General features: G+C 51.5%; 3 protein-coding genes across 6 annotated transcripts; 1 reads left to right on the top strand and 2 right to left on the bottom strand.

Annotated features, from left to right (window-relative positions):
- Positions 1-518: 518 nt before the first annotated feature.
- Positions 519-5,990, bottom strand: Cdca5 (cell division cycle associated 5). The gene is made up of 6 exons (XM_047517427.1): positions 5,851-5,990; positions 5,550-5,644; positions 5,406-5,471; positions 5,288-5,323; positions 1,698-2,129; positions 519-1,531 (listed from the first exon to the last, which is right to left on the bottom strand). Exons 1-6 carry the CDS (start codon positions 5,894-5,896, stop codon positions 1,451-1,453), a joined length of 756 nt encoding a protein of 251 aa, XP_047373383.1. The 5' UTR covers positions 5,897-5,990; the 3' UTR covers positions 519-1,450.
- A 139-nt stretch (positions 5,991-6,129) lies between these two features.
- Positions 6,130-10,074, top strand: Zfpl1 (zinc finger protein like 1). Of its 4 annotated transcripts, none has more exons than XM_047519498.1 (8): positions 6,130-6,274; positions 6,583-6,692; positions 7,004-7,115; positions 8,204-8,397; positions 8,504-8,576; positions 8,650-8,796; positions 9,025-9,142; positions 9,615-10,074. In XM_047519498.1, the coding sequence occupies exons 2-8, from the start codon at positions 6,591-6,593 to the stop codon at positions 9,799-9,801; spliced, it is 933 nt and encodes a 310-aa protein (XP_047375454.1). In that variant the 5' UTR covers positions 6,130-6,274; positions 6,583-6,590; the 3' UTR covers positions 9,802-10,074. The 4 variants fall into 4 exon arrangements, with proteins under 4 accessions (XP_047375454.1, XP_047375453.1, XP_047375456.1 ...); XM_047519497.1 differs by having other exon boundaries at positions 6,130-6,294; XM_047519500.1 differs by lacking the exon at positions 9,615-10,074 and adding an exon at positions 9,397-9,602 and having other exon boundaries at positions 6,130-6,294.
- On the bottom strand, positions 10,051-11,768 carry Tmem262 (transmembrane protein 262). Its single transcript, XM_047519501.1, has 3 exons — positions 10,502-11,768; positions 10,312-10,411; positions 10,051-10,205 (listed from the first exon to the last, which is right to left on the bottom strand). The coding sequence occupies exons 1-3, from the start codon at positions 10,673-10,675 to the stop codon at positions 10,129-10,131; spliced, it is 351 nt and encodes a 116-aa protein (XP_047375457.1). The 5' UTR covers positions 10,676-11,768; the 3' UTR covers positions 10,051-10,128.
- Between the last annotated feature and the right edge of the window lie 1,818 nt (positions 11,769-13,586).

Here is a 13,586-nt window from a genome sequence, read left to right as displayed (position 1 = left end):
ACACTGCACACAGTTTCTGGGACAGAGAAAGGTTTGCTGTGACAAGATCAACCCAACATCATGAGGCTCCTCCTGATTCTGCAGGACTGAGACTTCCCAAAGGTTCTGCCCCGCTGGCCAGCTGAGCAAAGAGTTCTGCAGGTGCGGTCCAGTCAGACACCTGGGTTGGTCCCAGCAAGGGGGCCTGCTCACAGCCTCCCACAGGGCACAAGGTGCTGGAGAGACAGCCTGGGCCTCCCAGGGGTTTCACACGTGCCCACCAGGCCCACACGGCTGCACCCAGTCCCCTGACCAAGTGCTCCTCTTCCCTGGTGGTCCACCAGCCTTTCCACATGCCTCTCAGCTTCTACCTCCACAAGTTTTAAGCATTAAAAGTGCACCAGCCTGGGGCACAGTGGGCCTTACAGTGGGAGGGTGGTCTTTGAAACCACATCCTCTACCAATATAGAAAAAGGAACAGTGGGGAAAAATCCCAAGACAGTGAGATGGACTCCCAGCCATCTCAACTCCCAGCAGCGTTCTCACGTGAAGGCCTAAGGAGACGAAAAGTGAAGCTGCCACCAACCCCAGCAGTGTTCTGGCACACAAGAAAAGCTTCCTAAAGCTTTGTAAGTATATCTGCAAAATGCTAGTGGGACTGGGACCTTCCAACTATTTTTGTCTTCTAGGGTTGAGGAGACTACACAACTCATTTTGTAAGCAACAGGTGTGGGCGAGAAAAGGGGTCACCTCCTGACCCCTGTGTAGGCTGCCTGTTCAGAGACGATAAGCCCCAGGTTGCAGGGGATTTGGAGTCCATGGCCCCTGGAAGCCACAACCTGAAATGCACTCTGCCCCAAGCAATAGCACCCCATCAGCCTGGCATTCACCAAGAATCTCGGCAGTAGTACAACATACACAGCTCCGGCATAGTCAATACTGGTGGTCTGAGACTCAACTAAGGCTCCCCCACGCCTCTAAAACCTGTCACCATAGGTTGAACATCCAGCTTCTTCCTTGAGGATAGAAGTGTCCTCCAGCCCACGATTTCTCTCCTGAACTACCCACAGAATCTAACTCAAATCCTCTTTACATAGATGTACCTGTGGCTGGGAACCAAGACATCAAGAGGGCAACTCCAGAGGGACAGCCTAAGGCTGGCCACACACTACGCGTCCTGCTTAGAGCAACCCCAATTCCCAAGAAAAGCAGAGATAGCCACTGACCCCTAATATTTTGGAAAGACAGGAAGGAGGGGATGACCAGTCAAGACCTCAATGAGTGGCCAGGCCAGGTGGGCCCCATTTCCTGAACCTGAGGCTGCTGTTGGGGCTGCCCAAGCCTCACGTGCAGCAATAGCACCTGCACAGGTAACAAGGCCAGCAGAGGGACCCCCCAGTGTCTTCTCCATTGAGAGGGACTATGTACAGGGAGAGGAGGGGAGTCTGGCCAGGGGCACCCCCACTTCATTTCATTCAATCAGGAGGTCAAACTGCTCAGCAGCTTCAAACTCAGCATTCATGGCCGCGGCCCACTCATCCAGCTCGGATTTCTGGGGAAGAGAAATGGGGGCAGGTGAGTGGTGAGGTGGCCGTACTGGCTAGAGCACATCACCCACACCCTGGAGGTGCTGCCTTCCCCCAAGTCAGCTGAGCCTGGCCCTGCATGTCTCCTGTGTGTGTGGCCAGACGGCAGAAATGGCCACGCCCCTCACTCACCAGGATCTCCGGCAGCTTTTTCTTCTTTCGTTTCTCTTTCAGGACAGGGGGAGAGATTCCAGGGAGCGTTGTGTCTGGGGCCCAGGGCTTTGCAGGGGCCCTGGTTACATTTGAACACACCACAGGTGAGACTCCGGACAAATCTTCAGGACCCCCAAACCCAAAGTAGGAGCGTCGGCCTGGAGTAGAGGTTGAGGCAGAGGGGGAGGCAGAGCCGAGGGCCTCCAGCCGGCTGTAGGACCGCCTGACCTTCTTAGACATTTCCAAGTCTCTGGCATCCAGTTCTCCTTCCTTGAAGCTGGCCTCACCATTCAGGGCACATGACATAGGAGTGGTGGTGGGTGTGACAGGGATACTAGGTGTCTTGAAGCGGTCCTCTTTAGTGGGCTCCCTGTTAGGAGGGTTGTTTTCTTTCTCCAAGAAAAAAGCAATCTGTACCAGAACAGGAGAGAAAACACCTCTCTGGACCACTAACTTCCAGAAAGGCCCAGGAGACTGGATGGGAAGGCAGGTACTTTTAAAAGAAACCAGTTACTGCTTCCGAGGAGCCTGCTTTTGTGACTTAAGAAGACTTGCCCCATCTGTTGGTGCTGTCACTGTTTCCAAGTGTGCCCAGCATCCAGTTACCTCTCACTGTCACCCAAGCTTCCATTAAATGAGCTCGACGACCTCCTAACCCCTGCCTGTCTCCAGCCTTGCCTTCTGTGGTGCATTTGCTGCAGAGCTGCTTAAGTTTTCCCTAAAAGGTCCACTCAGTCAGTAAGTACCTATTTGATCACCTGTCCTGTGCTGGGCACTGATCTAGGCACTGGGAACACAACAAGGAAGAAAACGACAAAACCTCTACTGCCACGGGGCTTTGGTTCTAGTGGGGGAAAGCGTGACAAGAACCCATGTGTTATGTTAGGGATGTTAAATGCTACAGAAAAACAGAACCCCCCAAAACCCCAACTGAACAGGATAGAGCTATGGGAGTGGGCTGGAACTGCAGGTCTCACTGAGGAGACATGTGAGCTACAACTTGACACTGGTGAGGGAGCGGGTCGTGTGGACATCCAAAGGAAGTGATCTCAGCAGCAGGAACAGAGATGCAAACGTCCTGAGGCAAGAGTGTGCCAGTCAGGATGAAGAAACAAGGTGGCCACTGCAGCTGCCGTGCGTGACCCACGGGGAGAGGAGCTGAAGATGAGGTTTGAGAGGTAACGGGTAGGGGTGTTTCACAGGGTCCTCTGTAAGCCACTGTAGAGCTTCTGCAGAGACCAATGAGCCACGGCAAGGGTGTGAACGGCAAAGGCAACAGACGTCTATTTTAGAGGTTCATGTGTTGGCTCCTCATAATACACTCAGCTCCAGTGCTTACTCAGAGAGGCTGTCCCTCACCATGGAATCCACATCAGCCCATCTCACCTCTGCTAGCTATTCTGTCACAATGACCTCTTTTATTTCCTGTCTAGCAATACTGCTATCTGATGTTGGCTTACTGAATGGTTGATTCAGTCACCCAATCAGAATGGGAGCTTCCAGAGAGCAGGGGTCTTTGTCTTCCTGGCTGACCTGCCTACACCTGGCACTTCCAGCAGAGCCTGCATGTTGTAGTGCTCATAAGTACTCACTGAATTCATGCCCATGAATCTGGCACTAAGTTTTCTGGAGGTCAAGACAAGGGCAGGCAGGACAAATTTAATGACTCTTGTGGTCCAGAACCAAGGAAGTAGATGTTATCAAGAGAAGCTTTTCCTTGCTTCAAGCTTTGGGGAATCAGCCCAATAGGTCTTGGTAAAAGAGGCGATGAACAGAATTGGAATCACCCTTGACTACTTCTTTCTCATTTCCTATGGCCAGCTGCCCAGTCCTAGCAACTTTATCCTGCTCAGTGTCTCATGAATCTATCAGTTAACAAGTAAGAATGAGTGGCTACCACTGGGGAGACGGAAGGCCCTGCTCTCAGGTGTCTGTGTTCATAGAGGGAGAGAAAGACATTAAACATGCAAGCAAGTACACTCATGCTGATAAGGTCTAAGGAGAATTACACAGAGAAAGATCTTTATGTAATACTCAAGCTTGACTCAGTCACTACCTTGCTTAAAACTTTTCAAAGGTTGGCTGGAGGTATCTCAGTGGCACAGTACTTGCTTGGCAAGCATAAGGCCCTGGATTTGATCTGCAGCACCACCACCACCACCACCACCACCACCACCACCACCAACAACAACAACAAAACATTTCCAAAGGCTGCTCACAGAACAAGGATGAAGGTCAAGCCCCAGAATATGGTTTTCATGTCTCATCAGGATCTGCCCTGACTTAGCAAGCTCTCTCCCCTACCCTGACCAGGTCTGTTGCAGACACAAACTGCCATTTCCCACACCTCCTAATTTTCTTTGGACTTTAGATCTCTGCAAACATGGCTTACTTTGCCCAGAGTACCCCTACTTTAAAAATTTGGTTTAAGTCATAAAGAAGAATAAAATTATGGCATTTGCTGATAAATGGATGGAACTGGAGAACATCATGCTAAGTGAAATAAGCTAGACCTAGAAAGTCAAGGGCAGAATGTTTTCTCTCATATGTGGAAACCAAGCCAAAATAAGGAAAAAAAGAAAAGAAAAAAAATAAGAAGGGGAGAATCCCAGGAAAAGAAGAGAGAGATCCGTGGAACAGAGGAAGAGGATTGAGGGAGAAATAGGGAAGAACAGTGGAATGATTTTGATGTTCAAACATCCCTATGTACATGAATATTACAGTGAATTTCACCTTTATGTATATCCACAATACACTAATTAAGAAAACTATACATAAACAGAAGAAAGATGAATGTAGTAAAGGGAAGATGGATAGGAAGAAGGGAGGGAAAGGGGACATACTGAGGATTGAATTGGAGCAAATTATGTTCCAAGCTGTATAATTACGTCAAAATGGACCCCAATATCAATACACATATTAATAAACTAATATAAAATAAATAATAAACAAGTTAATAAGTAAAATACATATTAATAAACTAATTTTTAAAATTCTAAAAATTTTGGTTTAAGTATTTCTTTGTAAAACACTCCCTGAGACACTGGGTTGGATCTCATCATAGAACCTGGTTTTCCTTATTGTAGCCCTGGGCATACGATATTGTACTCACTTGGTTACTTGTCTTTCTCCCCATTTGTAAGTCCCACAAACGCTTCAAAGGCAATTAGCATTTCTCATTGACTATTTCTTCAGATTTCCTCTTAATGAAATATTCTCAGTAACAATTTCTGCTAAAACTGTAAAAGCACCATGATACATAACTCATAACAACCACAAAGAAAAACTGAAGACGCAATGGATTTGAAAGAAGACAGCAGACTGGATAGGACACAGCTCAGCATTCTAAGGAAAATGGTATAAATATGTTGGTCATAAAGAGCTGAAAATGAAAAAAGTCTGCAGAGAGTAATCAAGATTGGCAACGCAATGCACGATGGTATCCAAAAGCAAATTGTTCCAGAATACTACAAAAGAGCTCCCTGGGTAGATGTGAGAGGACAATATGCCACCCCCAGCTCTAGAGTGACCTGGATCCCACTCAACTAAGCAGGTGGAAATGAACTCACCCTAGAGCTCCTGCGAGGCGAATGGACGGATGGGATCTGTGGGGAACAACACCAACTGGTCAAATAACCAGATCCCAGTATTGGCCTCCCACTCAAAACCCCGTCTCTTAGCCCTCACCTCTACAGCATGAGCCACGATCTTCTTCAAAACGATGGGCTTTCTGACTGGAGCCGCATGGGGTGCCTAGAGAAGAGGAGTGATCATGAGCTCCACATCAGTGCTGGGGCCTCTCGGGCAGTAACTGAGAAACCCAGGGCTCACCTTCCCACTGAGTACAGGAAGGATGCTCGGAAGATCCGAGCCTGATTTCCGCTGGGACCTCCGCAGAGGCGTAGTTGGAGATGGGGTCCTGGGCCCTACGAAAAGAAAAATGATCAGAAGTTGGGAAAGACTCCAGGTCATAGAGTCTAGAGACAGGTGCGGGAGTGGGCAAGAGAAGGTTCCCAAACGAACCCTTTGGGGGCGCCTTCCTGGGGGAGAAAAGCATCCTTCGGCGTGGTGGGGAAGGGCCTGCGTTCCCCAAACGGCTTGGTCCCACCTCTCCCGCGTGCCCTCCGCTCACCCGAGAGCCGAGCGGCCCCTCCGGACCGCGTTCGCCTCTCAGACATATTGAGTCCTGGCCTCGACGTCCTCTGCCGCCACAGCCGGGGGCTCGCGCTAACTGGGAGAGCCGTCTGCTGCGGGAAGTGTTCGAATTACCCGCCCGGCCAGAGAGGAAGCAGAAGTGACGTAAGGCGGGAGGGCCGCTACGCTCGGATTTCCGCCTTCTTCGCCCGCCTTCACTTTTTGCCTCTGCAGGGGTGTGGCCGGTGGCTCGGTGTCGTCATCAGCGCGCGCCGCACCCGGAAGAGACGTGGCAGCGGAGGGATAATCGGAGCGGCTGGCGCTGAAGAGGGCAGAGCGGGAGCTACGAAGAGCGCAGTCCCGGTCCTTCCGCGCCTCGAATCACCGCTCGCTCACGTCGAGACCGGTGCCGCGGCGGATCAGTAACATCGAGAGTGGGGGGGTCTGTAAAGAGAGGGGCGGGGCTAGTAAGGGGTGGGGCCCAAAGGGACTTTGGGGGCGGGGCCACTGGTATCAGGGGTTAGCCGATGGAGAGGCCTGACTGGGGGCGGGCTACAGAAAGAATGAGGGGTCGCTGGAGGCGGGACTTATGTAGGGGGCGTGACCGACACCAGCCAGATGGGGAATTTGGGTTTGTGTGGATGCGAGATGTGTCGGCGGAGTTGAGTGGAAACGGACCCGGCTGGTGAGAACCAGGTGGCGGCTTAGTACGACCTGGCTTCTTCCCCAGGGTCGGTCATGGGACTTTGCAAGTGCCCCAAGAGGAAGGTGACCAACCTGTTCTGCTTCGAACACCGAGTCAACGTCTGCGAGCACTGCTTGGTAGCCAATCACGCCAAGGTGGGGTATTGAGAGCAGCGCCTGAGCAGGTCTCTGGGTGGGCTGTGGATATTGGCTTCCTCCAGACCCTTGAGGAATATGGCTCCAGAATGTAAGCTCCATAAGGGCAAGGACTTGGTTTATTGTGCTCACTCCTATAGCCCCATCCCCTAAGAGAGTCAGGCACACAGTAGGCTCTCAATAAATGTTTACTAGTTGAACAAACATAAGGATGTGTCTCTGTGGTGAGAGAAAAGAGGCAGCTGGACTTTGGAGTGGTTGGTCTTGGTGCCCAGGCTCCAACTGTGACTTCTCTTTCCCACTCCATCCAGTGCATCGTCCAGTCCTACCTGCAGTGGCTCCAAGATAGTGACTACAATCCCAATTGCCGCCTGTGCAGCACACCCTTGGCCAGCCGGGAGACAACCCGCCTCGTTTGCTATGGTGAGGCCTGGTCATCCTGGAGGGATCAGGGTAGCCCCAGAATCCATCTTGGTAACTGGTTTACATGCCCTCCTCCAGAAAGAATACAATGAATTACCCAAACCTGGGAGGCCAGAGCCCCAGATTCCTGTCCTTTTAGGTTACTTCCCTGCTGTGTAAGCTCAGGCAAGTCATTTTCCCTTTCTAGGCCCCTATGTCTTTTCCTAATTCTGAAGCTCCTGCTTCCTGCCCTACCAGTCTTGGAATGTTGTGCAAGAGCCCGTCAAACTTATGGGGGTGGCAGTCTGTAGCCACACCAGCATGGAACTTGCAGATATTTTGGATCTGTTACTAAACAGAGGAAGAGTTTCCCACATTAAAGTTAGCTAGAGGGAGCCAGCAGTCATATGTGTTATGACTTTGGTCTGGTGTAAGAGCCTCAGCTTCAATTTTTGAAGGAGCTGATGCCAAAAGGATAGTTGTGTTTGTGTGTTTCTCAATGTGACAGTGTGTGTAGCTTGCGAGACTTTAATGTACATTGTCTTTGCATGGATGTTCATTAGTACTTGTGGATGATCACAGGTGGGTTGTGGACATACAAGGAGAACACATGGCTGAGGGACTTGAGTGTTAACAACCACATGAGCATGCAGGAGCTAGTGTACATGTAAGGAATGGCACTTGTGTTGGTGTTACAAGTTCATAAGCACAGGCATATTTGTGTCCATAGATGTGTATGTGCATCCATGTGCCTATGTGTGTATTTAGGAATCCTTGTTGCAACTATTCTTGATTCACTGTTAGCTCAAGGGGTATGATGAGTGCAGGCCCGGAAGGGACTCCTTGAAAGGGTAGGTGGCATTTTCTTCCCACCCATCCCACCTCTTTGTGGGCCAGGCAGTTTTGTAGCATCTGCCTTGACTTAGTGGGTGGTATCCAAGAAGGCCAAAGAAGGCCAAATGGACCCGGAGAGAGGAGGGGAAAGAGAGGCTTTAGTCATACATAAAGGTATCCATTCATCCCTGCAGTGGGCTGGGGGCTCTTGCTGGGCTAAGAACCCAAAGAGTCTTGTTCCTGTGTCTCTCCTCCCTTACTTCATGGGCCCTCAGATCTCTTCCACTGGGCCTGCCTCAATGAACGTGCCGCCCAGCTACCCCGAAACACAGCACCTGCTGGCTATCAGTGCCCCAGCTGCAATGGCCCCATCTTCCCTCCAACCAACCTGGCTGGCCCTGTGGCCTCTGCACTGAGAGAGAAGCTAGCCACAGTCAACTGGGCCCGGGCAGGACTGGGCCTCCCTCTGGTGAGTTTCTTTGTCTTACCATTTGTTTGCCCTGAGCCTTACCTTAGCCATATGGGAGGGTGGGGACAGCACTGGGCAGGCTGGTGACCCAAATTCCTTCCTACAGATTGATGAGGTGATGAGCCCAGAGCCGGAGCCCCTCAATTCCTCCGACTTCTCTGACTGGTCCAGCTTTAATGGTAAGTGGTGGCCTTCACCTTCTTTTGGGCCTTTGCCTCCCTGCATTACTGACAGCTCTCTCCCTACCCACAGCCACCAGTGCCCCCGGACAGGAGGACATAGACAGTGCTTCCGCTGCCCCAGCCTTCTACAGCCAGGCCCCCCGGCCCCCTGCCTCTCCCAGCCGACCTGAGCAGCATACAGTCATCCACATGGGCAGTACTGAGCCCTTGACTCATGGTGAGCCACAGGATTGTCCCAGCCAGAGGACAGAAAGGGCATGGGTAGTGTGGGTGGAGGGAACTTAGGAACCCAGAGCCTCCCCCAAAGTGGCACTTCACACCCCAAGCACAGACATGGCCTCCCCACACTTCTAAGGTGCTCTGTCAGGCTGGGAAGGGTAGGAGACCCTCTTGTACAGGGCCGGTTTCCCTGAGCCTGTTGATGCTGGTGGCTTCATCCCTGCAGCCCCAAGGAAGGTGTACGACACACGGGATGATGACCGGGTACCTGGCCTCCATGGGGATTGTGACGATGACAAGTATCGCCGCCGACCAGCCCTGGGCTGGCTGGCCCAGTTGCTCAGGTACATGGGGTTGGTTGGGGCAGGATGACAGGAAGGGAGGAGAGAAGTAAGCCGGGAGAGGAAGAGATGGATGACAAAGGGGCTCGTTCTGGGCAGTGGTGGTCTCTAGTGCAGGGGCTGTGCAGAGAGGCCTCAGCTGGACAGCAGCTACCTTGGTGTGCCCCTCCCTGGGGCTGTCCTTGCCTCTTAGGAGGTCTGGACTTGGGTTCTTTGTGGCCCCTTCTTGCTCCAGCAGCACCCAATCTTTTAACTCTCCCCCATGCCCGACACCCCAGTTTCCAGAACATAGTCGTGCGCCTCAGCTGCTGTGAGCTGCACAGTGACTCCATTTGGTGGCAGGTACAGGGGCGATCATCCCTGTGGCACAGATGAGGAAACCAAGGCTCAAGAATGGTGACCAAGGCTCTTCTCTGTGCCATGGGGGCCGCCAGGGACCAAGGGCCTGACCTGACTCTCCCCTCATTCCCCCCAGGAGCCGGGCTGGGTCTCGTAAGCGGCCGCTGACCCTGCTCCAGCGGGCAGGGCTGCTGCTACTGTTGGGGCTTCTGGGTTTCCTGGCCCTCCTCGCCCTCATGTCTCGCCTGGGCCGGGCTGCGGCTGACAGCGATCCCAATCTCGACCCACTCATGAACCCTCATATCCGTGTGGGTCCCTCCTGAGCCCTTGCTTGTGGCTGGGCCAGTCTAGGACCTGGGATCCTGAGGAGGGAAGGCAGGGAGGCCAGGGGTCTCTTTTCTGCTCCTCTTCCTCAAGCCTGAGACACTGAGCTCCCTGACCCAAAGCCAAGGCCACCGGAGTGGCTACAGGCTGGGCCGGGAGTCCTGTAGGTCAAGCATTGATCTTAACCTACTTCCCCCTGGGTTTCCAGCTTCCCACCCTCACCCCTTGAAGGAGCTGACAGGTGCAAATAAACAGCAGACTTTATTAAAACACCCAAAGTAGCCTTTTCCTTCTCCCTCCTCAGCCCCATCCCTAGTCCCCAGGCCTCAGTGGTTCTCTTCCCGGTATTGGATGGCCAGAAACTCCAGGGACAGGCGGTTGAAGAACATGGCTTCATTGAGCACTGGCAGAAGAGAGAGCCCTCATCAGCCCCACACCCCTGCCCTCTCCTTGTCACATCTTAGGGTTCCGAAGCACCCCCTCCTCTTAGCACACCTCCTCCCACTCACTCAGGATGGTCAGGGCAAAGCACCGCAGAAACTTGTCATCTGTCATCTCCGCGTAGAGTGACCCCATGGCAGCCCAGCAGATGCTGATCACCTGGGAGAACTGTAGGCCCATCCAGTGGGAGAGTGGTCCCCTTACACATCAGCAGGTCTCCCTCAGCCCCTCAGCCCCGAGCCCCTACCCCAGGCCTACCATCAGGACGATCGTGTATTGGAAGCTCATGTGGTCGTAGTGGTGGGTGATGCAGAAGTTATGCACGTCGTTGGCAAAGACGGCCAGGTGTATAAAGAAGAGCATCAGTGCGGTCATGGTGAGCATCAAGCCTGGCGGAAAGAAGAACACAGCTATGCGGTCGCGCCACCGCATCCTGGCCGCTGTGTGGACTCAAGTCCGACGTGAGAGCCTGACAGCAGCACCCCGAGAAGAGCGGCAGAATCCTGAGGACCTCAGGCTCTCCACATGGAATGGCAGTGGGATTCCAGAACCAGAAGGACACTGAAGGGGACAGGATTCTAGAACACAGGCTGCTTCCAGCAAACACAAGAGCGCTTCCTGGATGGCTGGGGTTGCTCTGAGTTGGGAGGAGTGGGCACAAGGTGCAGGGCAGCAGGGTCAGCACCCACCGTGGTTCCACCCTGACTGCTGTGTGCATCCCCACAGTGCGAGCACGTTCCACAGACGAGTGACTGGGACGGTCAAGTTGAAGGGCACGTCCCAGGTCCACGGCAAGTCTTAGGCAGATGAGAATAGGACCCTGGGGTGGCTGGAAAGCATCCGAGGTGAGGGTGCCAGGCTGGATCCCAGTTCCAAGTGTTTGCCCCACTCCCTGCTGGGGTGGAACTAAGGGAAGAGAAGGGACGACATGTCCTCTGTTGCTGTCCAGGGACCTCCCCAAGCCCTCCCAGGTGTAGCTCGGAGCAGCTGGCTCTCCACCTTCCCTCCTGTTCCTCAGCTCCCATGCCGGCCAGCTTCCCCGTCTTCAGATGCTCAGAGCGTCTTCACGCCCAGCACCTCTGCGTTCCGGAGTCCCAGGGGAGTGCCGGGACTGGCCACATCAGTCCTCCTTTGTTCTCCAATCTGAGTCACAGGGGTCTTTTTCCTCAGACTTGCGCAGCCATTGAGCCACACTGAGTCTGTTCTGAAACACAGATCCCATCCTTCTTGAGGCTGTGACAGCAGGGGCAGACGAGCGCAGAAGAGCCAATTCCTCCATGCAGGTGAGGGGAGAACTCCAGGGCTGCCACAGAACAAACCAGAGAAAGAGCAGGAAATGGTGTCAGGGCACAAAACCTCCCAGGGACTGAAGCAGGAGAGGGCACCGGCGTCCGGCCACGCCAGCCTGCTGTCGCCCGCCCAGCTGCCTGCCCAGGAAGTTAGGCTCTAGATCAGGCCAAGACCTGAGGTCTCCCACCTCCAGCAGTAGGACTAGACCCACAGCCATCATCACGCTTGCTCCCCGCTCCCATCTGTCATCAATCACAGCAGTTCCTCAGACCCCCTCCCTAACCATGTGGCTCTGTCATTTTGCTTTTTGCAATGCTGGGGAGGAAGCCCAGGACCTTAAGCATGATAAACAAGTGCCACACCCCCAGCCCACTAGAGTTTGAATATATGGTTTGTCCCTCTTGAACTTATGCAAGAGTTTAATCCCCTAAACCTCATATTTATGGTATTAAAAGGGCAGAAGCTTTAGCAGATTTTGGTGTTCAGAGGTGAGGCTTTGGGGTAGGTCATTAGGGTAGAACCCCTTTGACAATTCTCATGGCTTTACATTGAAGAGGAGAGACCACACAGACAGATACACACATGATGTGATGCAGTCAAGGGGAAGGGGGCTTGCCAGAAGCTCTGTCATGTGTGGACTTCCAGCATCCAAAATAAACCTCTTTTTATAAAGTAGCCTGCTTCAGGCATTTCATTATAGTAATGAAATTACTATAGGACATGAACCTATGTCCTATAGTAAAAAGGTGATGGCCCAACACATGTCCATGGTCCCATTGTTCAGACAGATATTGCACATGAGTTTTCATTTGAGTATAAGTGGAATTTGAAGTTTCTAGTTCAATGCTATTTTAGAAGGAGCCCAAACAATGTATGAATATGTTCTTATAAAAGATTAGCATAATCTACAGGCATACAGAGGATGATAACAATTTCCCTCCTGAACCCTGATCCCACAGAGGTAACCTCTTCAGTTTGAAGAGGCAGCACCTTTTGGAACTTTGTACATCTAAATGTACACATATATGCATGATTTCGTTTATTTGCTGATACCAAATATTGAACCACTTAACCACTGAGCCACATGCTCAGCCCTTTTTATTTTTTAATTTTAGACAGAGACTTGCTAAATTGCTTAGGGCCTCACTGAGTTGCTGGGGCCAGCTTTGATCTTGCTATCCCTGACTCAGCCTTCCAGGTCACTGGGATTATGGGAATGTGCCACCGTGCTCAGCTGTCATGCATAATTAAAAAAAAAAAAATTAACATGCCTCCAGTCCCAACTACTCAAAAGGCTGAAGCAGCAGGATCACTTCAACACGAGTTCAAGACAAGCCTGGGCATCACAGCAAGATGAAAAAAAAATTTTTAAATCATACCATGAGGCTGGGGAGATAGCTCAGTTGGTAGAGTGCTTGCCTCACAAGCACAAGACCCGGGGTTCAATCCCCAGTACCGCAAAAAAAAAAAAAATAAATTATACCATATGTACTAACAAAGTATGATTTTCGAAGAGATAAAAACATTACATCTAAACATAGGATGAATATGTATCCAAGATCTTTTATGAACTCATCAATTAGGGGAGTCCTCCTTATTAAGATGGTAATCCACCTTGATGACCTGGATGTGGACAGGTATTTAAAGAGGAATGTCAAAATATGATTACTGGAGCCATGTACTGTGGTGCATACCTGTAATCCCAGCAACTTGGGAGGCTGAGGCAGGAGGATCACATGTTCTGAGGCCAGTTTCAGCAACTTAGACCATCTCAAAATTTTAAAATATGATGGGGATTTAGCTCAGTAGTAGAGTGCGTCGGGGTTCAATCACCAGCACCAAAAAATAAAACAAAATATGATTACTGAGTTAGATACAAAACTGGTTCATGACCTACAGGACAATAAAAGTTATTAGCTTTTATTTTTCTACTGGATATACATATTTTCCATCTCTCCTGGGCAATATCTAGTTTTCACTTCAGAGTCTGAACTCCATAGTAAATACTAAAAACAAGTGTACATTCCCATGAGTAATTGCATAATCCTCAGAT

The sequence above is a fragment of the Sciurus carolinensis genome, chromosome 11 (genome assembly GCF_902686445.1).
Source record: "Sciurus carolinensis chromosome 11, mSciCar1.2, whole genome shotgun sequence".
NCBI classification, from domain to species: Eukaryota; Metazoa; Chordata; class Mammalia; order Rodentia; family Sciuridae; genus Sciurus; species Sciurus carolinensis.
This window is presented reverse-complemented; position numbering and strand designations above follow the sequence as displayed.